Here is a 25,571-nt window from a genome sequence, read left to right as displayed (position 1 = left end):
GATGTGTGTGTTTGAGGGTGTGCATATACTTGAGCACGTGTATGTGCATGCACGCTTGTGCGTGTGATTGAGAGCAGCTCTGATTGCCTTCTGAATCCAGTCCCAGAGACACAGGGATCAGTGCTGCCGTCATTTCTCCCCCTCCCCCCATTGATGTGGATGACTATAACAGGCCACATTCCAAACATCTCTGCATCTCTGCAGTGACAGCTTCTTGAGAACATGATACCTATGATTCTCCTAATTACTCCTGTACACCCACCTCGCTCGCTCACTTTCTCTCTCTTAAGCAGGAGGGGTTTTGAGGGTAGGGTGCAGTTCTCCCCCTGCAGACCTCTGCTCCTTTCCTGCTGTCATTTATGTTTTAACAGCCTCCTGCCGCTCTCTCACCTCACCACCTTCCTTCCCCCCCCCCCCCATAAGAGAGACTGAGGGAGGAGGCCAGCCTCCCTCAAGCGCTCATACCCAGCAATTAGTTTCCGTTATTGCCAATTCAAGATAAGTAGAAAATAACAGGAATGGAATCAGGACTCAAAGCCTGTGCTAAGTGCTTGGCACATGTTACCAGGACATTTGCATATGTGTCATATGGGAAGCCACATACCAGGCCAGGCCCAGGGGTGGGGTCTGCTGGTCTGGGAGTTGAAAGAGCTGGATTCCAGCCCTACTGGCTGTGCCGCCCTGACCCCTTTCCATCTCAGCCTCATTTTCCTCATCTGTGTGGTGAGGAGGTGGTACGAGGTTATTCTGCCATTGCATGGAGAGCCCAGGCCGTAAACGTGTCACGTCTGCCCCCCTGTTCTGTGCGTCTGGGCCACAGCAGTAGTTCCTGCCCTGATGTGCTGCAAGAGATGGATCCTAAGCCTTGGCACCAGGAGAGGCAGAGCACAGGAATGCAGGTGGAAATGTCCAGAAAGAGTGGTGCTGAGGCAGGAAGGGAGGCTGAGAGAGAAGAAAAGCAAAAGGGAGCCTGGAAGTGAGGTGAGAAATAGAAATGGACACACATAATAGACAAGTGGTTCTCAACTGTGGCACATGGGCCAGCAGCAGCACTGGGGAATGTGTTAGAAAAGCAAACTCTTGGGCCCACCCCGGGCCTGATGAATCAGAAACTCTAGATTGGGGCCCTTTTAAGAGGCCCCCCAGGTGATTCTGGTGCACGCTAAATTTTGAGGACTAATAGGATGGGCAGAAGGAGGGGTGGACGGATGAGGCTTGGAGAACCAGGCGGTAGTTTAAGGGCTGAGGAGGGAAGGGAAACCAGCGTTCGTTGATCACTTGCTGTGTCAAGTCAGAAACTGGGCATTTCCAGCTACTTTCTTTCATTTAATCCTTTCAAGATTGTGGCAAAACAGACCTTGTTATTCTCAATTCAAAGATGAGGCATCTGAGGCTCAGAGATGTTTAGTCACTGGCCAGAGTCAAAGAGAACAACAGTTAGGATTAGAACCCAGGCCTCTCTGGCCCCGAAGCCTGAGTTCTTTCTACCACACCAAGCTGCCTCCCCATCCACCTGTACCCTCAGCTGTGCCTCTACTGCCGGCACTGGCTCTCTCCTCTACCCCCACGGTCGCCCCAGAGCTCTGCTCTCCTCCTTCTGCAGCCTGCCAGGTAAAGGCAAAATGCAGGAACCATAAAAGCAAATAAGGGAGGCCCTGGGGGTAGAGGGGGGAGGGAAGAGCGTTGGGGCGAATTGTCACCTTGCATGCCACCACCATCCAGTGCTAAGTGCAGTCAGGGGACCAAGGTGTTTGTGTAATGCTCCCAAGTGGCTGACATAGTTGCCTTAATGTAGTAAGAACTTCACTCACACACTGGATGACAAAGTCGACAAATACTCATTGCTGCCTACATGTGCCAAGCCCTGGCTGGGTGCTGTGGGGGAAACTGAGGCCAGGCAAGTGTAGTTTCTGGCTGCAAGGAGTTTATGGTCCAGAGCCAGGAAAATAAAAAGTAGCAGTGACCAGCTAGGGTGCTAGGGAACCTGGGACAGCCAGGGTAGGTCCAGCCAAGTTTTGGAGTTTAAAGAGACTCAAACAGTGACTTTAAGGGACAACGCCAAGGCTTTGGGGACATACCTAAGGCTTCGGAGCCAGAGGGCATGGGTTCAGTTCCCAGTACTCGGACTCACTGGGTAACCTTGGGCAAATCACCTCAAGTCTGACCTGTCTCCTCACCTACAAAACGGAGTTAACGGTCCCCACACAGCAGATTGTTCTGTTTGATTCCAGCAGGCATCACCACTCAGTGAGCGGTTTCCTTCCCCGCAGAGGGGCACTTTAGGCCAGAGCAAAACAGAGAAGGCTTCTTGGAAGAAAGAGGTAGCTCTTCACTTTGGCACTGAAGGATGGCGTGTGCCTTTTCTAGGAAATCGATGCATAGACTCTGGACATCCCGGAGAGAATGGCCTTCCAGGCAGATGTGACTATAAATAAAATTAAGGTTACATATAACTACAGGAGGAAGGAGGCGCCTTCCTCAATATGGAAGATTGTTTTTCACATGTGGTTTCAAAGCCTGCTGCAAAGGGCAAAGCGGGGTGGCCAGTCGGCACTGTGGGGCACCACCACGCTCAGTTCTCGGTTTCCCGCCTTTTCCTGCAGATGATGCGGTTCGCCTGGCAGAGCTATAGGCGTTACGCGATGGGGAAAAACGAGCTCCGGCCCCTCACCAAGGACGGCTACGAGGGCAACATGTTCGGTGAGTTGCCGTCGGGGAGAGCCACTGCCCCCTGGTGGCCGAGTGGAATTTCATTGTTGGCTTTTCACTTCCTGGGCTCTGTCCCGTTTTCCCAGGCCTGGAGCTCCCGAGTCTGGTTTCTTTCTGGTCTTTTCAGGCTTCTGAGCCATCTAGATTCGGGGAAAACCTACACGCTTCCCTCTAACCATACACACTACATACAGCGATCATTTACTTCTTTTGTTTTTTAAATTTATTGGGGTGACAATTGTTAGTAAAATTACATAGATTTCAGGTGTACAATTCTGTATTACATCATCTATATATCACATTGTATGTTCACCACCCAGAGTCAGTTCTCCTTCCATCACCATATATTTGGATCATTTATTTCTTATTGCAAACAAACTTGGAAATGTGAGGAGTAGGGACGGCGAGTGATGGAGACATGTTTCCACGGAGAAGTTTTGGAATTCTGTAGGACACAGGATTCGGTTTAAACCCACTCCTCCCAGTGTAGCTGTAAAATAATCTTTAGTTTCTTCACAGAGAAACCAAACACGTAACCAATGAGGTGTGCACGTAAGCTGCCTTCAGGGACTTGGGGGGGGGCGGTGTCCCTCACACACTGACTTGGTGGCCTCGTTTGGGAGCAGCACAGGTGCTGCTGTGTGCTGACGACTTGTGCGTGATGTGCAGCCTCAGCGCTGAGGTCCCTGCTCTTCCAGCAGGAGTCTCCTAACTCAGAAAGATTCTCTCGGCTGGAGAGACTGCAAGGTGGCTCACTGTGGGCCTGGCCTCAGATTTCCAACTTAACACCCATACAAGTTGCCAGCTGCCCTCTCTGCAGGCCTTTCACGTGAAAGGACGCTGGAGGCAGCTTGGCTTCTTTCTTCCGTAAGAGATAGGAGCTATCTGGGGCTGGAGACAGAAATTCATTCCCTGTATTCCTCACCCCTTAGCTCCTGAAGTCAAGCACCAAAGAAAAGTCCCAGGAAAGTCTCAAAAGCATATCTACAAGGGATGGCCCCCCCACACGTGTGGCCCTGTCAGAAATATCTGTGTTATGGAAAAGTGATATGGGATCTCCTTTCCTCCCTCTAACCAGCCAGTATCACAACCTTTCTGGCTGTTCAGACAATTCTCTCCTCTTGTGGGACTGGAGGTGTGTGAATTTGGGTAGCTTCTCTCCCCTCCTCCCCCATTATCATAGGAATGTAGGGAAATGAGAAAATATCAAAAAAGTGGAAAGCAGACAAAAAAAATAACTTGTTCTGCCACATCGGTGCAGCCTCTATTGATATCTTGGCTCATTTCCATCCAATCTTTTCTTCTGTGTGCTTTTTTCCCCTTTGTATACGATTTTATGTCCTTTCTTTTTGTTTTGCCTTTTTTTGCTTAATGTTACATCAGAAGGGTTTCCCTTACTCATTTAAATTTTTTCATAAAAAATGTTGTTCGTGGTTACAGTTGTTGCAGGGATGTGCCATAAATTCATTTAACCATCCTGCTAATGTTGGACAAAGGTCGTTTCCAATTTTTTGCTATTAAAAATCATGCAGCAATTATCCTGTTTGTGCATAGAATGTTGCCTTAGGATAGATGCCTAGAAAGGACTCCTGAATCCGAAGGGAGGAAGACAGATGTTTCTTTACCCTCCAATAGGAAACATGTGGATTCCAGGTTAGGAGCCTGGCTGCCTCACCTGTCTAGGACACAGGTCTTCCCCAACAGCCCACTGCATCATGGGGAAAGGTGGCTGGTGTGGATCTCCTCAGTTGTTGGAGCTTTGGCCACCAGTGTAAATCAGGGATGTATCAGGGAAGCTTCTCCTCTCCTTCTCTCTACACAGACTGCAGATAGTCAGGGAATTGATGGAGGCTGGGGGCGTAGCTATTGCTCAGACTGTCCACGGGGATAGATGGAGCACCATGGGGAGCACTGCTGGGGGAATTGGGGTAAACCAAGTCCTATTTTGTAAAATTCCCCAAGGCCTGAGATTTAAATCTCAACCTTCCTGCCCCTTTTCAATCATCAGGCCTGGTGGAGAGTTGAGGCCTGGAATGGTAGAAAGACACCTAGACCTTGAGTCAGAAGACCTGGATACAAGTCCTCACTCTTGAGAGCAACTATCACTCTATCACAACTAATGGTCAGATGGCCAAGTCCAGGTCACTTAACCTCTCTGGATCCCTTTTCGTTCATCCTTCACAGTGGAGCAGCTTTGAGAGCGTGCCTGAATATGCAAGTGTATGAGTGATTTATGATTTCTGTTATAATAAATGCAGTTGGCAGTTGCCCCAGTGAGCCCATAGAGGGTTCTGAGATCCCGTGGTTGTCCTTCTCCCAAGAGTGGATTTGGCAGGGCCCTGGATACCCCATCACCCAGTGCCTACAGCAGTCCTGGCAGTGAGGCAGAGCCTTCCTTCCACAGCCAGCAAATGAACTGCAGTGGGCAGCTGGCTCCTGGAAAAGGAGAATGTACAGGCACCCAGACACCAGGCAGAGAGAGCTGGTACTGATTTACTCTTCCACTCAACAGATGCTTGTTTGGTACCATGCCCAGTGCTGACTGCTAGGGATACAGGGGTAAATGGCACGGCAAAAACCCCACCAACTCTGCTACGACATGCACCGGCAACCTTCCCTGGGCCTCCTGGGGTCTGTCCAGGTGCTCTCGGAGAGAGGGACATGTGCAGGATGAGCTCAAGTGAGGAGGGGAGCAGTCCTTCACTGGCTTGAGGTTCTGTGCCTCTGGAGCCCAGTAGTTCACACTCAGACTGCTTCCTAGTCATGTGACCTTGGGTAAGTCATTTCTCTCTAAGCTTGAGTTTTTCTATAAAGTGGAGCTAATGAAGACATCAAACCCCCAGCCTAGGGCCTGCCTGACACACTGAACCCACTTGACAGGTAGTAGCTATTTGTGGTTACTATTATCACAAATGGTCTTATGATACAGGGGCTTATGGGAGTGTGCCCAGAGGAGAAAGGCTAAGGGGCACTTTAGGAACCTGGAGGAGGATCTCGCTTGGGGTAGATCCATGAGGGGCTTTGAAGCCAGACTATTCTCAAAGACAGAACGAGATGAACTGGCCTGAATTAGGCTGCTTGTCACACCACCACTTCTTTTTCTGGACTCATGTGGGCTGCTGGGCAGCAACGTTCCTGGACTCCAGCCGCTGCTGTCATCAGTGACCGCCCTATGAACTGGGACCTGCAGGGAATGGTCAGGTGGCAGCAAGGCCCACCCTGCCCCACCTGTCTGAGTCGATGTGCAGGGGACCCTGAGCTGCCTCCTGGTGCTGTGTGGACACAGGCTCTTGCAGCCTCCATCCCAGGTCTGCGGGGCCGGGAGGGCTGCACACCAGGAAGGGTAACGAGTTCACACCGGTGCCTGGCTTTGCAGGATGTACAGGAGCTGCAGCAAGAACGTCAGAGGGCAGCCTGGTCTTCCTGTGTGGCATTTCACCAAATCGAATTCCCCTCCTGACCACCCATGCGCCCTTGCCTGAATCTCACCCAGAGCAAGACCTCTGGGTGAGGTACCTCTCAAGCTAGTTCTTGAGTCCTAAGCAATTTCGTGTCAAAATGGCTTCCTTTTTTACCATCACCCGGCTCAGCAGGCCCTGTCAGGAAATGCTCCCAAGACCCCAGAGGCTGTGAGCAAAAAAGACACAGCCCGATCCTCGCCTTGTGGCCCAGGCCAGGGCAGATATCTGCCTCTTTCCCCTTCCTCTGAGAGGTGGCCAGATGGGACAGTAAATGTCCAGTTGGGTGGCGGAAAGAGTATGGACTTTGGATCCAAGCGGGCCTTAGTGGAACCTCTGTGTTGTCACTTAGCAGCTGTGTGGCCTCTGACTTCAGAGTGGGACAGAGGCCCACTTAGTCACAAGTAAAGAGGAGACAAATACAGGGTTTAGTCCCATGTCAGACGCAGAGCAGGTACTTGGTGGCTGCGTTCTTATCACTATTAAATCATAGAGGTGAGTCTGTCACTTCAAGAATGCCTTCCAAAAGGGAAGGCAGAGGAACCAGCCACAAAGTGACAGGCACAGCTTTCTCACCTGTAAAAAGGGGCTGCTGCTAGGACTTGGGAGGATTTAAAATAAGTTAGGTGAAGAGCATGGACTCTTGAGATCAGGCAGCTTGGATGTGTGTGCTGCTGTGCCACTTATTAGCTGTGTGACCTTGGGCAAGTTTCTTAACCTTTTTGGGCCTTAGTGCCCAATCCTAGGATTATTTTGAGAACTAAATGAATTAACACTTGAGAAGTGCCCATATTCATGCCTGGCACATAGAAAGCATTCTTCAAATTCAGCTGCTCTGAAGATGATATAAGGCCCTTGGGACAGAATGTGCTTCTGCTGGTTTGACCAAGGCGTGCCCAAGCGTCTGATCCTAGGGACCCACGTGAGGGCTCCAGGGCTTTCCCCGCCTGGATCCCTCCTTCCCTGCTCCCCCAGCTGTTGAGTGACCATGGCAGAGACCGTGGGTGGGCAGCCCACTGGTAGGTAGTGTACCTCTCACGCCATTATTTAAGCAGCCTACAACGGAATTTTTAACAGGGAAGAGGAAGGGGAAAGTTAGGGTTCAAGGCTGTGGGATAAATCGGCCTTCTGCCAGCATAAAGGTTTCTAGGAGAGTAGTAAGTGACACCTCAAACTCGGTGTCAGCTGCCAGCCTGGAAACACTTAATGAGCATTCATCTTCCAAGAAATCAGAGCGACTCATGAGAACTCCATCCTCCCCAGCAGTGGGGGAATCCGCACGGGGCACAGAGTCTTGGGAGGGAGCCCCAGAGAGGCCTCTGAAGGCAAGTCTGACTCCCTCATCTTAAAGTTGGGGAAATCAAGCTCAGAGAGGGGAAGGGGCCTGCCCAAGTTAACACAGCATGTTCATTGTAGAACTGGCGTCACCCTCTCTGAGATTAGCCAAATCGTCCAAGGTCAGACTTGAAATGCAGACCTGTGGTCACCGCCAGATCACCACCAGGAACAAGGAATCCTCAGAGCTTTAGCAGGCGCAAACTATCAGGACGGGTATGATTTGGGGGCCAAGACGCCACCGCTCCCTGTACATGTATCACAGGCACTGTCGCTGCATTTTCATGTGTCTTCCTAACAGCCCTTACCCCTCTTACCCCCATTTCACAGATGAGGAAACTGAGACTTGTTGAGTTCCAGGACTTGCTTAGCCACACAGTTATCAAACAGAGACTTGATCACAAGACTGTCGTATTGTAAAACCCAATCCATTAATCACCATGCTGCCCTGTTCCCCCAGTGATCACATACGGTGGCCGGAGAGAAGGGAATGGGGCAGAGGAGTGGTCTCAGGTGAGTGGTGTTGTATCTCCTCCATCGCCCTTGTGGAAGCTGGGGAAGACCTGTACTTCATGGCCGGGGTCTGCAGCCACCCATATCCAGGCTTCACTACTTACAGGACATCAACTGAGTATTCAGGGCTTGGGGAAAAAAGATTCAGACTTCCCTCTTTTCTCCCAGCGTAGGAAAATATTTTCTCCCTGCCCAATCACCTAGAAACACCTCTTTGCAAAATAGGCCATTGGCCATTAGCATGACTAGCTGAGAGAAGCATGGGTTAGAGAACCAGACCAGCCTGCATTTGAATCCTGGCTCTGCCACTTACTAGTCATGTGACCCTGAGCTGGTTTCTCTGTACCTCAGCTTCTCCATCTGTACAATGAGGATAATACCTAATTCACTCAACAATTGTGAAGATTAGATAAAGTGGATGTGTGTAAATGCTTGCCCATATGCACTCATTAGCCATTATTATTATATTTGTTTTAAAATAACTGAGAATAATTACATTCCAAGGAAAGAAACAGTGCCTGGATCATTGTAGGCACTCGGGAAGTATTACAGAATGAAAAAATTGCCTCCCGCAGTCTCTGCCTGCCCTCCGTCCTGAGTTTGGCTGCGGAAGGGCTGGGTACTACTTTGCTCTCTATTCCCCTCATTCTCAAGGCCTTGACCTTCTCCTCTGTCACAAAGTGCAGTTAGAATCAGCAGACTAACCCTGTAAGAGCAGCTGTCTTGCTCAGTCAGCAGATGTGATCTCAGGCATCTTCTCTGTGGAGGACGGAGGTGCTTGCGTGGCCAAAAGCGACGTCCCCTTGCTGCGAGCCAGCCCAGGATGACCGTGAGAGCCCCAAATTAGATTGTACCTCTGCCCTGTGAATCCCCGATAGAACTGCCAACGAAATCCCCATTTTGAGGGGTGATTGATGGCCTTGGGTGGGTTAAGAGGCAAAATGAACACAGCGTGATTTTCAGATCACAAGCTGGGAATACTTGGCCTTGGCAGAGAGAAAAGTCATCTTTGCCTTGTAAACAGCAGATATGATGTTGAAGAGGGAATAAATCCAGGCCCCAAGATGTCATTTTTACAATTGCTTTTTGGCGTGTGACTTAGTGCCTTCTGCAAAATGTTCACAGTATCACACACACACACACACACACACACACACCCATTCTCACTGGGCCTTTTTGTGGGGGTGAGAGTTACTCTACCAGTGTGGCTGCCTGGGGAACTGCACACTCTGCTAGACAAACAGTTTGTGAAAACCACCTGCTTCCCCCGTTCTCATTGGATCTCCATGTTTCCATGGATCTCTGACTTTGTTTCTGGGAGGCAGCAGTTTTGACTTTGGAGATATACCCGGGGTTCAAATTCCCAGCAGGTATACGCTGAATGAAATGGGGCAAGTCACAGAGTTCTCTGAACCCCAGTTCATTCACCTGTAAAAAGGGCAGTGGGCCTCAATAGTGCCTGGCACATACTAAGTCCTCACAAAGCATGAATGTTTTCCTTCCCTGCCTTCCCGGTCCCTTTTCCTTTTCTTCTTTTATTGGGTAACAGAGCACTTTGCCTTATCTGGCTGAAAATATTATATCCACTTCTTATGAGCTTTGTTTTAGGAGTATTTTTTTTTGTTTTTCCTGAAAAGGAAAAAGGAAAAACAAAACACCAAGTGTCCATAATCACTGGAAAATCACTGTCAGGCCGTGGTGCACATTCCTGACCCAGGCCTTGGGTTTGTTTTGAGAAAGAGCTGTCATCAGCGTCAGAAGTGGTGATGTTGCATTTCCTGTACAGAATGGGTCAGGCCTAAGGGCAGCAAAGCAAACCTAACCGGGTTTTTAGCCCTGGTTGCTCCATCTGGAGGCCAGAGGCTGTTAGACTGCAGAGGAAATGGATTAGAAGCACCCGGTCACTGGCAGACAGGCCATTCGCACAAGGAGAGGGACGGGATGAAAATATTCACCCCACACTTAGGAAGGACAGGCAGAACCGGCAGTTGCAGGTCAGATGTTGCCACCCTGGGTCGGCTCCCTGTGGCCTAGAACAACACATCCACGATTCCTCCTCGCCACCTTCTGAATCCCAGAAAATCCCTTGGGTCACATGGGGTGATTATCAAAGCAAATTGCTCACCCCCAAATTAGCCTACTGCATTTTCACACTCCCGTGCTGCTGACCACGCACTACGGGGTGCTCTACCCTGCACCCTCCTCCCGCAAAGATTTTTTTTTTCTCCAAGCAATTTCTAATTAAAATGCATCTTGGCTGTTTTTCTTTTTGTTGAAAAGGCTTCCCACAAGCACAGAGCATAATTTATTTCTCTAGAAAATATAGTAGCAGGTTGTTGTAAAAAGAAAACTCGAGGTTAGGAGCCTTGGGTCTCCATCCCAGCCCTGGCGCCAGCAGCTGCCTGAGCCGGCGTCCTCCTTGGGGCTTCATACAAAGAGATTCGTACCCGGGCCCTCGCTGTCGGCTGTCCTTTCTGTGATTCCCGGTTGGTTACTAGGTTGATTTCTTTCTTTTTCTGCTACTGCCGGGCTATTTGGGCGGTGCTGGTTCTCTTGAAATCTGAAATTTTCGTAGCAAGTTTTGTTCCCATTGGGGAGGAGTGATTCAGGGTATCTATTCCCAGAGCAAGTTGCTGGGGAGGCAGAAGATGATTCATATTGAAACTGACATTCCCTCCTGGTGTTGACATGTCCCCGCCCACTTTCTAAAGACCTTTCCTTCCTTGGAAACAAGGCTGAACCCACAGCAGACACCCAGCCCCCTTTTCTTTGCCTAGCATTGATGGGAAACACTTGCCAAATTTCCCAGCAAACTCAGTGACAAATAGGTGTGTGAATTCGCAGCATCTCAGACTGGCAGTGCCAGTTGGATTCTTTTAAACCATCTGGTCCAGTGTCTGAGGGTGGGGAGAGAGGCACCGAGCGGGATGGGGATTCCAGAAGGCCTGACAGCCAGGACTTGAACCCTGGTTTTTAACATGAGCCTCTGTTTTCTTCTTTTCTTTTTAATGACTTTTTTTTTAAATTGAGATGTCACTTATTCCTTACATCCAGTAAAATGCACCAACCTTAAGTGCACAGCCCAGTGGATTTTACATGCAGATACACCCTGTAACCAACCCACAGATCAAGACAGAGCGTCCCCACTAAATAGTTTCCCTCAGACCCCTCCTGGTCGGTAGCCCCCAAGAGTCACCGCTGTTCTGACGTCTGTCACCTTAGGTTGGTTTTATCCGCTTTATTTTCTATCATACTGCATGTCCTCTTTTATGATTTACTTTTTTCACTCATAATTGTATTAGGAACTGTAGTTCGTTTTTCGAGTTTACCCATTCTACTCTTGCTGGACATTTTTGTTTCCAGTATTTGGGTAATTATGAGTAAAGCTGCGATAAACACTCCTTTTGTTGTTTCTAACTTAGTGACTGGTTATTGTCAGCAGCCCTAGGCCACCACTAATGTATTTGCCATTCCTATGTAGATTTGTCAATTTGGAACATTTTGTGTAAAAGTAATCATACACTACCTGGCCTGTGGTGACTGGCTTCTTTCACTTAGCATAGTGTTTGGAGATTCGGCCTCATGCTAGCACTTATCTGTACTTCATTCGTCTGTATTGCCAAGTAATATTCTGTTGTATATCCATTCAGCAGGTGATGGACATTGAGATCCTATCTACTTTGTTTTTTGGCTATCACAGTAACACCGCTATGAACATTCACGTATAAGTTTTTATATGGACATAGGTTTTCTCTCGGGCATATGCCTAGGAGTAGAATTGCTGGGTCATATGGTAACTCTATGTATAACATTTTGAGGAACTGCCAGACTGTTTTCCAAATTAGCTGCACCATTTTGCATTCCCATCAGGGGTGTTTGAGAGTTATGAACACTTTTGTACATGCTTCTGGTGAAATACGCAGTCATTTATGTTGAGATCCACCCAGGAGCTGAATTGCTACGTCATGCTGTATTACGTATAGTATGTTGAGCTTAAGTTGAATGCTGCCAGTTTTCCAAAGCGAATAAACCATTCGGTAGTCCCACCAGGTATGATAAGAGTTCTAGTTGCTTCGTTATGCTTGCTATGTTTGCTGTTGTCAGTATGCTTCATATTAGCCTTTTGCTGAATGCTGCCTCTCTCCTAATCAAGCCTCCATTCCATGTACGAAGCCCAGCTTCCTGGGCCTTTGCTCCCTGGAGTGGGGCTGCTTAGTACTGCCTGCTCAGCCCTGGTCTTCTGCCTTAGGGGTGACTCAGGGCTCCCAGGCCAGCTGCTTCAAGTGTTCCTTGCAACAGAAGGGATGGTTGTCAACCTCTTCCTTCACTACCCACTCCCTACACTGTCCCCCAGTGGCGTGGGGTGGCCTCTGTGCTTCCCAGCCCACCCCAGCTGGGACACACAGGCCCAAGATGGTGAACAGGAATTTCTCTAGCCCGGTTACTATGCCAGGAAAGGGGTCTTAACAGAGAAAATGTTGACCTGGGAGTCCAAAGACGAATTCTCCAAATCCTAGCTCCACCACTAACTCACTGGGCAAGTGTCACGTTTCCTTTCTGAGCCTTGGTTTTCTCTCCTGTGGAATGCAGGTTGTCATTGGGATCACACGAGACCATTTCTTTATCTGTCAAAGCTTGTTTAGTGCCTATGGTGTGCCAGACGCTGTTCTAGACACAGAGAAGTAGCAAGATGTACACCGTGTGGGGCCCAGGCTAGTGGGGAAATGAATGCATGAACTTATAGTTCAGTTAAAATAGTATGAGTGCTATGAGATACAGGCTCACACCAACGGCTCCTTAACTCATTCTTGGAGGCATGGGCTTCAAAGAGGTTTCCTGGAGGAGGTGGCCTCTCTGCTGAGGCCTGAAGTGTGAATGAAGAAGTGTAATAGAGGGGTCATGGGCACAGAAACAAACACACATGCAAAGGCCTACAGGGATGATTGAGCAAGACCATAACTCCTTGGGGTCTAAAAGATGTTCTGTAGGGCAGGGGCGGGTGGCAGCATGGTGGTGAGCAGTGCTGGTGTATAAACGGGGTCCCATGAATGTAGCTCACCTGGTACATTCTCTCTACCCCAGGCTGCAAGAGCCAGCAAACCTGGCTTCTAATTGTTTCTCGGCCTCCCATCTGCTCTGTGACCCAGACAAGGCATGTCTCTCTCTGAGCTCATCTCTCCACCATACAGTGTGGGTGTCTGGCAGATGATCTCTGCTGTTACTTCCAGGTCCTCAAATAGTATGTGATTGGGCCAATTTGGGGTGTGTTTCTCCCTGGCTGGTGAGAGCCTGCTGCAGCCAAGGGGGCAGCTGGCTCAGTGATGGAGGCAGAGGAGCTGCACTGGTCCCGGTGGCCCCACACAGGGTGAGGACTGAGCCATAACCACTGCTCTGCAAGGTAGAGCCAGGGCTTCACTTCCCCCACCCCTTGGGGCCTCGGAGGCAGGCAGCTCAGTTCCCCACTCCACAGACCGCTGCTCGCCCAAGCATAAACAGTCGGCATGAGAACCACACAGGGATCAATGGGAATTGTTGAAAAATTCTGAAGAGAGCCTGGAGGACGACAAAGAGACCCGGAAGTGTGTTGTCAGCACAATTTGGGGCTAATACAAGTTTGTTTTTCTTTTCATCGAGTCTGAAAGGCGGCTTGAAATCCACTGCTCTTGCTTTTTTTTCCTTTTTTTTTTTTTAATCACTGGATAAAGCACAATTGCATTTTCTCCCCCAATAACTTTGAATTCTTGAAATAGACCATGTGGGGATAATTGCTGTTGTCTAATCCCACCGATGGCCAAGCACATGATTAGGACAGGGAGCAAGGGAGCTGCCGTGGCAGAGGCCGTCTGCCTGCTTCTTATCCAGCAGGCAGGGCTCAGCTCCCGAAATAATACTGTTCCTGAAATAGCAGTAGCCCAGAAATGCATCTGGATATTGTTTTGCAACAAGTAACTGATAACACATGGGGACATGGAGAGTTTGAGTTATTTCTTACGTTTTAATTCAATCCCGCACCTTTGCATTGAGTACCTACTATGTGCGAGACTCTGAGCTGGGTATGGGGCGGGGAAGAGAATGCAAAAATGAGCAAGACAGGATGAGCTCATCGGACAGGAGACAGATGACATCTCCCTATGCTGCCAGACGGAACGCATGCCTAAGCAACGTGGCTGCAAGAGAGAACGTCAGTATCTCAGGAGAGCCGCTGAGCAAGTTCCAGAGACTGTTTTCAAAGTTTTCATCAAGTTTCCCCTATTTCATTGCAGGGGAATCACAAAGATGGTGCCGTTTGAGAGGCATCGTATGGCAGGGCCACGGTGGGTTCATGGGTGCCAGAGATGCCCAGCTGGTGGGTTTTGACAAATATCAGTGAAATCTGATAGGTGGGGGAACAGCACGGGCCAAGTGTAGGAAGAGAGGTCGGGTAGAGTTTCATCTCTTAGAGAGAAAGGGGCTCTCGGGGTGGGGGTCGGGGGCGATGGAGGCTGCAGGCTTGGAGGGAAGAGACCTAGTCTGAGCCCCAGCCCTCGGCCAGTCACCTCCCCCAGATGTCCCTGCACAGTACCTATGGCTCACAAAAGTATTTTAATTTCTTTTAAAATCAGAAGAAAAATATGACTATAATAATGAATATATAATAATGACTCCAGCCTGAATTACGTTCATCTTTATACCAAGGCAATTGTAAAAGATCGTTTTTAATATTTTTTTATGGCGGTAGAGCCCATGGAAGTCATAATGCAGCCCTGCGCCTGTTTGCCAGGTGAGGGTCCCAAGTGCCTGCACCTGCGCAGACTGAGGAGACGCCTCCCCCTTCTCACCATTGTCATAAAACCCCCACCAGCTCAGGCTCTCTGTGTCCGCTGGGCATCACGACAGGTGCCCACCTGTTAGCGTAGGCACCTTTGCATGCGTTTCCTTTATTCCTTACGGTACCTCTTTGAGGCAGGTGTTGTTATGACGAGGAAACTGAGACTCTGAGCGAAGTAACCTGCCCAAGCCTGCCGCGAGGCAGAGCGGCCTTCAGATCCAGGTTTGTCAACGTCCAGAGCCCACCCGTCCTGTTTCCTCTGTGTCAGGGACTGTGAACCCCCCCAGGGCCAGGACTTTCTGTGTCACCTGCCTTGCATTACTAGCGTGGCAACAGGCCTAGATGGTGCTTTTGCGGGGATCCAGCGGTAACAGTGAATGGCAAAGAAGGGTCTCTGTGTGTTTATTCATTAAAAGGAGATTGTAACATTCTCTGTTGACGCTGCTTGCCTTGGTTCATCCTCCCTCTTCCCTGTATTAGGCTGTGAAGGTAAAGCCAGAGTAGTTACTTATCTCCCCCAAACCAAAGAGGACAAAGTCCCAAGCGCCCCTAACGAGGCTATAGCAAGACTCTTGCCATGGTCTGAAAGGATGTCATGGGGGCTGGATGCCCCCTGGTCTTTCCACTGGTGATGTGGCTTTGTCTATCTGAAGGGCCTTGAACTCCTGGGACGTGAACCACACCCAGACCCAGACGTAAGTGCAAAAGCAAGTCCCTCGGCCAATAAGACATACTCTCTAGGCTCCCTGAGACTCTGCCTCCTCCTTCACGGTGCAAAGCCAGGCAGCTCCACAGAAACCATCCACTCAGAAACACCCCCGAGTCTGCAGCTCAACCCACTGACTGGGCAGGAAGCAGAACCCCCGGGGGAGGATCCTGGTGGTTTGAGGCAGTTATGCCAACTGGTTAGGAGCACAGGCTTTGGCACCAGGCTGCCTGGTCACCATTTTCACCACATTCTGACTATGTGACCTTGGGCAATTGAATTAACCTCTCTGTGCCACGGTTTTCTCCTGTGGGAAAAAACAGGGATAATAGTACCTACTTCCTAAAGTGGCTGGGAGACTTCAATCAGTTAATACATGTGAAAGGGCTTAGAGTAGTACAGAGAAATACTAGCTGCTGTCATCATCATCATCACTGTTAACACTGTCAGAGCTGCCCAGGCAAGCAGGAGAGTTGTGTCCCATCCCTGCTCTGCCTGTGTGACCATGGACAACACACTTTCCCCACCTCTCCCTGGAATAATCTCACTATCTTTGAAATGAGAGGTTTGGACCAATATCTGGCTCTCAACCAGGGGAAAGAATCAGAATTACCTGCAGAGCTTTTGCAAACATGGACTTCTGGGTTCTATCCCTCAAAGTCTGATTGAGTGGGTCTGGAGCTTGCCCAGGGATCAGTGTTAAAAATAGAATCTCCATCAGTGGTTCAGTGAGAAACCACTGGACCTGCGTGGTCTAAAGTCTCTCCTGAAGTGGTCAGTCCCCCTCCCACAGCCTGGTTGGCTCAGGGGGTGCCTTTGTAAGGGTGAGCCCTGCCCCTCTGTGGGTGCTGAGTCTGCTGCATGGGTGAGGGTCCCACTTTATTGGAGGCAGCCCAGGTCAGCAGGAAGACTGTGGTGGCCTGGAGAGCAGCAGTGTGGTGTGACTGGGTTGTGCGTGTCCAGTGGTTTTCATTCTTCAGATGTTTGGAGCATAGGGCATTTGCACACGGAAGCAAAACAGTTCGGAAAAGAGGGCCCCTGCTGACCACCTGGTACTTGGGGGCTAAGCCTACCCTCAGGTAACATACGAATAGGATATTCTCTGTGTAACTGCACTGTTTTTGAAGTGTGGCTGAGAAAGGGCTGACAGTGTGGATGTATGTCAACCCTGCCTTCCTGCACACCCAGGGAAGGGATTTTGGATGCTTTTGATAAGAAAAGCCTCAAAGGTGCCTTATTATCACAAATGGCCCGGGTCCTATCTTCCCACCCGCCCCTCCCAGAGCCTCCCTGCTGCTCTAACGTGGCTCCTTACCCCTTCTGCATATCTCTGCTCCCTTCTCTGATCAATAGGAAGGAAAGTGGGAAACCTTGGCCCCTTTCTCTCTCTCTCTTTCTCTAGGCTCAGTGGCAGAACAGCCTTTCTCTATATATCCTCCCTTTATCTTCCTTCCTGCCTCCAAGCGCCATGTTCCCTTTGTGAAGTAATTGGACTGTGTTCCTCTCTTTGAAGAACAAGGTCTGCAGTAGAAACTTCTTCCTGGAGGCAGGCTGACCTTATTTTATAGTAAGACCTATAGAGGTCTGACTGACCTTTCTATCTAATGCTGGCAGCTGCCCCAGTACGTATGCGGGAGATGGGGAGGTGAATAAACCAATCAGCTCCTGTCCTGAGACCGGATTCCTGGGCAGGTGTGGAAGGCAGAGGCGAGCAGGCCGCTGGGCACAAGCTTGCTAAAGAATCTCAGTGGTGATTATAGCTTACCCATTTAGCCACTTCAATTTGGCATATGTCTAGAGGTGCTGGGTAAGCATCTTGTTAACTTCAACACAGCTGACAAAGTTATGACACAGAGATGTTTAGACTGCAGTTTTCCCCAACCTCCAGCTGATTCTGTTAAAAATGTCTCTCCTTCCAGAGAGCTGATTTGTGCCCCAAAGTTCCGCATCTCAGCCAGAAGGGTCTCTTCTTGAGGTAAAATAGAAATTCATTGTCATCCTGATCCTCTTGAGTTTCTTGAGTTGCCGGGAGGAAGGCATGGTTCACATCTGGTTGGTTGCTGACTTTCAAGGTTGGTGTTCCACGGGATGGAGCAATGGGGAAGGATGCAGAAGGATGGCGGGGGGACACTTTCATTTCTAGGTTACTCTTCACAGACACTAAACCTTGAAATGTGGATTTTCCCTCTTCTTCAGGCTGCCATTCTTCATGCCTCTTCTCAGTTGGAGAGTGATGAAGTTTGAACAAATCCCTTTATCCACGTTGGAATTATCTGAATGTGAAAATCCTTTTCTACCCTTAAAATTACTCCGTCTCTTTCTACTCTTTTTTTTTTTAAGATAAATGTAAGGTATGCCCATTGTTGAGAAATTCGAAAATACATATAAGAACCAGAAAGAAAAGCTCCTGAAATCCCACCATACAGAGGTGATCCACAGTTTCATGTGTCTCTCCAGATATGTCCCTCTGAAGATGAATACATATAAATATATATTTTTACATAAACAGAATCATGTAAATACTGCCTTGTTTTACTTAACAGTATTTTGTGATCATCTTTTCAAGCTGTTAAACACCTGTATTGTCATAGTTAATGGCTGTGTGGTATTCTATTGTATGGACAGACTATATATGTATGTGTGTGTATATGTGTGTATGTATATATAGTCACATACATTATGTACGTACACATACAGTTCGTATTTTTTCTTATCTCTCTATTACTGGGCATTTAGGTTATTGCTGATGTTTTTTCCATTCGCAATGGTGAGATGAATTTCCTAATTCAGTTTACTAATCTTTGCGTGCTTGACCTAATGTTTTCTTAGGATAAGTTTTTACAACAGGACTAGTTAACATGTTCAAGCATTTACCACATGCCACTCTACTGAGTGCTTTAAATATATTATCTATTAAATACTACAGATGATTCTATACAGAAATATCCGCGTGTTACAGATGAGGACACTGAAGCCCAGAGAGGTTACATATGTTGGCTGGAGTCACGCAGCCGGCAAATTGCAAAGCCAGGATTAGAACCCAAGCTCTTTGACCCCAGAAGCGTCTGATACAAAAGGTTAGGTCTGTTTCGCCTCCCACTGTATGGTTTAAGGGTGCCTATCCCCTCCTTCCTCTCTTATAGCTCTTTATTTAGTGACTGCCTTGCCTGAGCCCTGGTCTCTCAGAGTCCCCTCATGCCCACAGTCACATAATGGGAACAGGAAAAGAAGAATCGGTACTGTGCCACTATGACATAGATGTGGTTCTTGGTCCCTGGGAGGTGCCTTCTAGGAAACCAACAGGGCCAGGAAGAGGCAACTGGAGACATATGACAGGGGAGCTGTGAGCATGTCTGTACAACTCAGCAGGGTTGGCCGGCCTGCGGGCCTGGGCTGAGGTGTGGCTGCGCTGGGCGGGCACTTGTGCTGGGAGGGTCTGTGTTTTTCCTGGAGTAGGTTCCTTGCAGGAACTGGGCTCTGACTGGGGGAATCCTTGCAGGCCACTCTGGAGAGAGTTGGGCATGCACAAGGCACCTGAACTCTCAGCAGGGTGTGTGCTGGGAAAAGAAGGGTGTGAAGAGGAGGCAGATTCCAGAACGGGCTGTGAGGTGAGGTGAAAATGCTGCTAGGCTGGACAAATCCAACGCCAAAGCCAGGAGGTAAGGCCTGTTTTGCATGGACTCACCAGTGAGCAACTAGGCTGGCTCACTGTCAGTGGCTCTGCCCTTTGGGGACAACCAGATGTCCAGCTGCCTCAGACCTTGAAGCTGTGCCCTGGAGCTGGGGCACAGGGTGTGGACGGCCTCTGGTACATACGAGGAGGCAGAACAAGGTAGAGAGAGCATCTCTAAGGATTGCCACCGTGGCCACCTTGCAGGGAACGTGCATCTCGGCCCAGCAGCAGGGCCGCACAGGGAGGGCTTGCCCTCCACTTGGCCCAGTTTTCTTGTCCTGATTCAGCCATAGATTGAGCTTGATGATCCAGACTCATATTCATTCAGCTAATCACGCGTGTTATTTCTGCAATTTAGGTCTTCGAATAAGTGCACTTGGTTGCTGAATATGTGATCAGCCACAGATTTTTCATTCTTTAAAACCCAGGGAGCGGAAATGCCAACATAGAAAGCCATCACGCAAAGGCAGAGCTTTCCAAAGCACTAAAATCAGGCCATTCACAGCTCTGGCCTCTGGACCTCCCATCACGCTGCCTCTTGGCCCTTCAGTGCTCCATGCAGCCCCAGGGGTTAGGGAATGCTAAACCATAAAACCCCCGGGGGGGGGGGAGTGGCAATCAATAGATAATCTGCTCACATACTTAACCAGAGAATTGGTTTGCCTCTGAAGTAACTTGATCTTGAAGAGAAAATGCATTTGCAAGCTTCAAAAGGGTGTAGGCCAACTGGGAAAAGCTACTGCAGGCTTGGAGGTTGGAAAGGTCAGCGTCTGTTCTCGCTGCTCAGAACTCTGTATAACCTTGAACAATGCCTCCTCTTCCTCTATCATCATCCTCACAATCCCGCCCTGCAGGGCCCCTGGTACAGTGAAGCTGCCTCTAGACAAGACTTACCAGTTATTGATTTACTTGCTTATTCAACGAACCGTTGTTAAACTATAGAGTTCCAAACATTGGATTAGACACTGGAGATTTCAGACAGAAGCCATACCTGGACCCTGCCCTTACGTTGCCTGTAATCTCACAGGGAAGTCAGTGGCAAACAGTTAAGATGCAGGTGTTGGGAGTAGAAGAAAAGAGGTCTCCAGTAGTCACACCCCCCCACCCCACCCCCGCCCAGTGCAGGAGCTCGGCTTCTGTTTCCTGTCTGTGGATGCCTGGCATGGACCATGTCTGAAGTCTCGAACTGGCTATTGAGAAGGTGTTTTTGTTCATTCCTCTTTGAAGTGTTCATATGCTGCCTACTGGGGTGGGCCAGAGCTTGGTTGATGGAAAAGATGTCCCAGGAACAGGTGACAGCTCCATTGCCTGCCTTAGTAGCAAGCTTCCTGTTTCCCAGGACCAGTAACACTGACTCGCAGACCCAAGACACGGAGGAGGTGAAGGTATTCAGCCCAAATAAGTATTTTGGGGTAGAATCCAAGAGCGTGGCCTGAGATAACAAGACACACTGGAGCCATAATTCTGGAACAGCCTTTCATCCTTCTAGACTGACAGTCTCATTTTATTTGACCTCAAAACTTACATGGTTTTTTTAAAAAAACAAACCTACTAGAATAACATAAATGATTCTTATTTCTTTCAAGGTGGCCCCTCTGAGAGGCTAGCTCACATTCCTCGATGCCATCCAGCTTCAAACAGCTACCCTCCCATCTGAGAGCTGCTTACAGGAGTCACTGCCTGAACCACTCATTATTTCATCCTGTTAATTTGTTGTCACTCACCAGACTGGACGCCAAGAAGCTCTGTTCCTAGAAAGTAGGTCTCTGCCTCTTGCTGTGGAGGTTCAAAACCTGGTTTTGAATTTTGCTTTGTCATTTGTTACTTTCATTACATCGGGCAGAACACTCAGCTTTCCTAGATTTGTTTCCTCATCTATGAAATGGGCGCAGTACCATCTTACCTGGTTGTGGTGAAATGACACAAAAGCACCTAAGGTGGTACCCGGCGCACTGTAGTACTAACCCCCTCTCTCCCTGTCTCTCTGCTCCCCACCCACCGTATTTACGAGAGGACATGAGATATTCAGTAGAAAGTGCACTAGACTGAATCAGGTCGGGGGCCTATGTGATCCTAAGCCAGGAATTCACCTCTCAGACCTTAGTTTCCTCAACTAAAATGGGAGACTAGTTCCTAACTCTGGCCAGCCTCAAAAGGTTAGAAGGATTAAACAAGAACAACTACATGACAGTATTAATATTTTTGAAAATATAATATGTTCAACAAGTGCATATGTGATTGGAACGTAAGGTGGTGGTGAGTTCGATCCCAAGTCAGTACCAAAGGGCCACCATCTTGGAAAGTATCTGAGAAAGTCCCTAGAGAATTTCTTAACTCATTCAACTCCAGCTAGGGCTTGGGCACTTGCGTCTTCCTGAGCCCAGGAGCGTGGGAATCTGCAGATCTGCCCCGATGAGACACAACCAACGTCCACTGCCATGTAGAAGGCCAGGACCTACTAATCTGAGTAACCCCAGGGCACAAAGCACGGGAGAGCTGGAGGGGGTGGAAGACCATCTTGCCCCCACCAAACAGCACCTGTCCTTGTCAATTAGGGCTGCTATAACAAAACTACCACAGACTGGGTGGCTTACAGAACATTTATGTCTCACAGTTCTGGGACGTCCAGGATCGAGGTACCAGCAGATTCTTTGCCTGCTGGAGAGCTGGCTTCCTGGTTCATAAATAGCCATCTTCTTGCTGTGTCCTCATATACCGGAAGGGGCAAGAGAGTTCTCTGGGGTCCCTTTTATAAGGGCGCTAATCCCATTCATGAGGGTTCTGCCCTCATGACCTAATCACCTCTCAAAGGCCTCTCCTAATACCATCACATTGGGAGTTAGTATTTCAAAATATGAATTTAGGGGGATGCAAACATTCAATTCATTATGCACTTTGAACAGGGAAAATCCCTAGCCTTCCGTGTTCCAGGGAGGGAATGGTTTTTCCTCCTTGAGAAATAAAAGGCAAGTATGGATGGCAGTCCCTGCTGCTTTGGCTATTTCTAAGTTGGTGAGGCTTGGATTGTGACATTTCCTGTTCTCAAAGAGAAGGGACACTAGGGAACATGTAGAGGAGGTGACGAAAGACCAAACAGGCTGGTTGAGTTTAGAAAAATCCAATAGGCCCACTTGCTTATATTGTAGTCCTAACAGTAGCAGCTCCAGAGTCTCAGTGCTGACACATAGGAGGTGCTCAATAAAGTCTATAGAAGCAAAGCATAAGTCTTGTGGAAAGTAACAGTGTCGGATCAAACTAGTGCTCTAAAGGCTCACAGATATCTCTTGTCCACCCTGAATGTCCAGCTTTAAGGCCCACTGTAAGGACTTTTCGGTTGTGTTAATCCATCAGAAATGGTTGTTGCCCTGCCCTCTTGGTTACAGTAAATGAGCTTCTAAGCACGAGAGCCCAGGATCTGGCAGTGGGGTGGAGGGTGGGGGAAACAGTGTGTGAGAGTTCCAGTGGCTCTGTGTCCTCCCTGTGCTTATATTGTCTGCCTTATTCATTTTAGCCTTGCTGGTAGGGAGAAAACACCGTCTTCTCTGAGCTCCTTGAAATGTATTTACTTATTCATTCTGTACTTTTGTTCAGTCCCCACTCTGGGCTAAGCACTAGAGAGAACAGAGATGAATAATCATGGTGTATGTTCCCGCAGACTTGCATCAAACTGCTGGAGGATGAATCCTGCTCCGCAGTTTCTCAGCTTTACTAAGCTCGGGCAAATTCATCTCACTGGGCCTCAGTTCCCTCATCTGTACGATGGGGTAGCTATGACAAAGATATGTTGTGAAGATTAATTGCAGTGATGTATGTAAAAGGCCTGGCCTACACAGGCGTTCAATAAATGTTAGCTGTGACTGTTGTTATTCATTTATTTTGCCTGCTGGCTGACAAGTGGTAGCAGGCACCAAAAGTTTAAGAAAAATTTGTGAGAGGAGAACATAATAGGAAGAACAACAACTAACATTAATTGACTATTTGCTGTGTACCAATTGCTGTTCCAAGTGCCTGCGACAGATTACTGTTAATATTAAAAATCCTATTGACTTCCATAGATTTTTTTACAAATTGGGAAAAGGCCACTGTGGTTTGACTTTTATGGCAGAACATGTGGCTACGATGTGTGGCTTTCCAGGAGCATGATTCTAGAACCTCAGAGATACCAAACTGGGAACTAATGACGTACAATTTGCCTCTTTATGGCTGCTCGATGATCTTCATGTACCTACTCCTGCCTTTTGTTCAGAACTTGAGGGCTGATGGCTTATAAAGATGAAAAAACTGGGTTCTTGAAGAAAACCCAGTGTTCAGTATAGTTGCAAGGGTCCCAGCTAAGTGGTTCCCATACTTGGATTCTGTAACTGGCAGATGTGGTTTTCGGGAAAGTCTCTCTCCTCTCTGGGCCTTAGGATACCCACTTGTTTGGAATGCTGAACTCAGTATATCAGTTAGCTATTGCTGTGTAAGAAACCATCCTGAAGCACTGACTTAAAACAGAAACCATGTATTATTTCTCATGAGTCCATGGGTCTTGGCTGGGCTAACTCATGTCTACAGTCAGCTGGTAGGTCACCTGGAGGCTGGTTGGTCTAGGACGACCGTGGTTGGATGACCTAACTTTGCTACATGTAGACCCAGACTTCTTCTCATGGCAGAAATAGGGCCCAAAAGAACAGGTGGAAGCATTCGTAGCCTTTTAAGACCCAGGCTCACAACTGACACACTGTCACTTCCGTCACGTTCCATTGGCCAAGCACATTACAAGGCCAGCCTAGACATAAGGGGTTAGGAGATAGATTCCATGTCTTAATGGGAACAGCTGCTAAGTCCATTGCCAAAGACAGGAATACAAGGAAGGGTGGAGAATCAGGGATGTTTTTACAATCCACCACGTTCTGATCCCTTCCTGCTCTAAAATCAAATAGCTCATGGATCAGTGTGAGAAAAAGAAGTTGAATTCCCATCGTCTTAGGCCAAGACTAGATATGCCTTTCCTGGATTTGGGATAAACTGACCACATTCCCAGTCACTGTTGGTGCTGAGCTTAGCTCCAAATGGACAGAAGAACTAAAGAACATGTCTTTACTTAGTCACTCACTCTGCATTTATTGAGCACTACTTGTGTGCCAGGTACTGAGCTAGGTCCCCGAGGAGGTAGACTAGCCCCTGCTCTCAAAGCACCCTAAGGCCTTTCGGATCACAGACACAAAGCATCGTAATGCAGCACGCACATGTGTAGGGTCACTGAGAAGGCACTGCTGGGGCTTTAACACGACACCAGAGTGGGTTTCCTTCAGCCCCGTGCGAAGGCAGATTCATGGCTCTCTCTTCAGACCACTTGCGAATCAGGAAGCCTTGGGGCTCAACAGTTCCATTTAAACTCCATTGCTCTGGAGTTAGCCCTGTCCAAACCCCTCCAGTCCTGGGCAGCCAGGAAATGGAAAAATAGAACACGGTGTCCAGAGCCAGCCTGTGAATTTGATTAGCCTCCTCCTGTGCTCCAACACTGTCTCTGTCTGCTATTTGCTGCCACAAACCCAGGCTACACGTTACTCATGCACTTGCCAGCAACTAGGGCTTCGGAGGGAATTATATAAACCTTCACGTGTCCTGCAGCCCCTCCTCAAACAACACCCAGCTGGCATTTTCCCTTAAATATCACTCGTTTTTAAAAGGGGGAAAAAATGTTGGAGGCATTGAAATAGATCACACTTTAAAATGCAGAGTAGCAGAGAGTCCGTTCAAATTATTCTCTTAATAGAGTTCTTCAGAGTGAGGAAGTGACGAGGGCACATAATCACTTCTTTTGTCGTTTGGGAAAATCTAAGGCCTGCAATCCATTTGTCTGCAAATATGTCTCTTAGGTACAAATTGCAGCAAGGAATCCATTCCTAGGGTCTTTAATTAAAGCCAGTCAGTTGTCCCAGGTGGTTGGGGGGAGGTGAGGATTGTGTGAAGCCCAAACTACTGTAAATCTCCTTCCCTTCAAAAGTAAAAACAGAACATCTTTTTAAAGAAATTGCTTTTTTCCCCCCTTGATTTGAAAATTAGAGAAAAGCTTTGTTTATAAGTAAAACTATTCTGGCTCTCATTCATGAATAAAAATTCGGTATTAACCCTCTAAAAAGCAATAGAAGAATTACCATAGCAATCCTGGTTAAAAACACATCCTCAAGTATTGATTTTTGTAGCTGAAGTGCATTATATGTTTTGCATGAGCTTTTGAAAGCTTAGATAAATGAGGTGGCTCAGAAAGCAGATTAAAAAAAAATGAGAGGAAATTATACTGATCCAAAAGAAGATAAATGTCCACTAATTCCCAGATCAACATTTTAGACTCCTGTGTTTTTATAGGGGAATTTTTGCAAT

The 25,571-nt window shown here is 48.3% G+C and overlaps 1 protein-coding gene across 1 annotated transcript in view; it reads left to right on the top strand.

Annotated features, from left to right (window-relative positions):
* Positions 1–25,571, top strand: part of MAN1C1 (mannosidase alpha class 1C member 1) — a 128,006-nt gene that overhangs the window by 47,788 nt on the left and 54,647 nt on the right. The window contains exon 2 of the mRNA XM_081056340.1: positions 2,604–2,700. Coding sequence (XP_080912466.1) covers positions 2,604–2,700 — 97 coding nt within the window. The remainder of the gene's footprint in view (positions 1–2,603; positions 2,701–25,571) is intronic.

This window comes from Rhinolophus hipposideros (genome assembly GCF_964194185.1).
Source record: "Rhinolophus hipposideros genome assembly, chromosome: 8".
In the NCBI taxonomy this organism is placed as follows: Eukaryota; Metazoa; Chordata; class Mammalia; order Chiroptera; family Rhinolophidae; genus Rhinolophus; species Rhinolophus hipposideros.
Note: the sequence above shows the minus strand (reverse complement) of the source record. Positions and strands in the feature narration are given on the sequence as shown.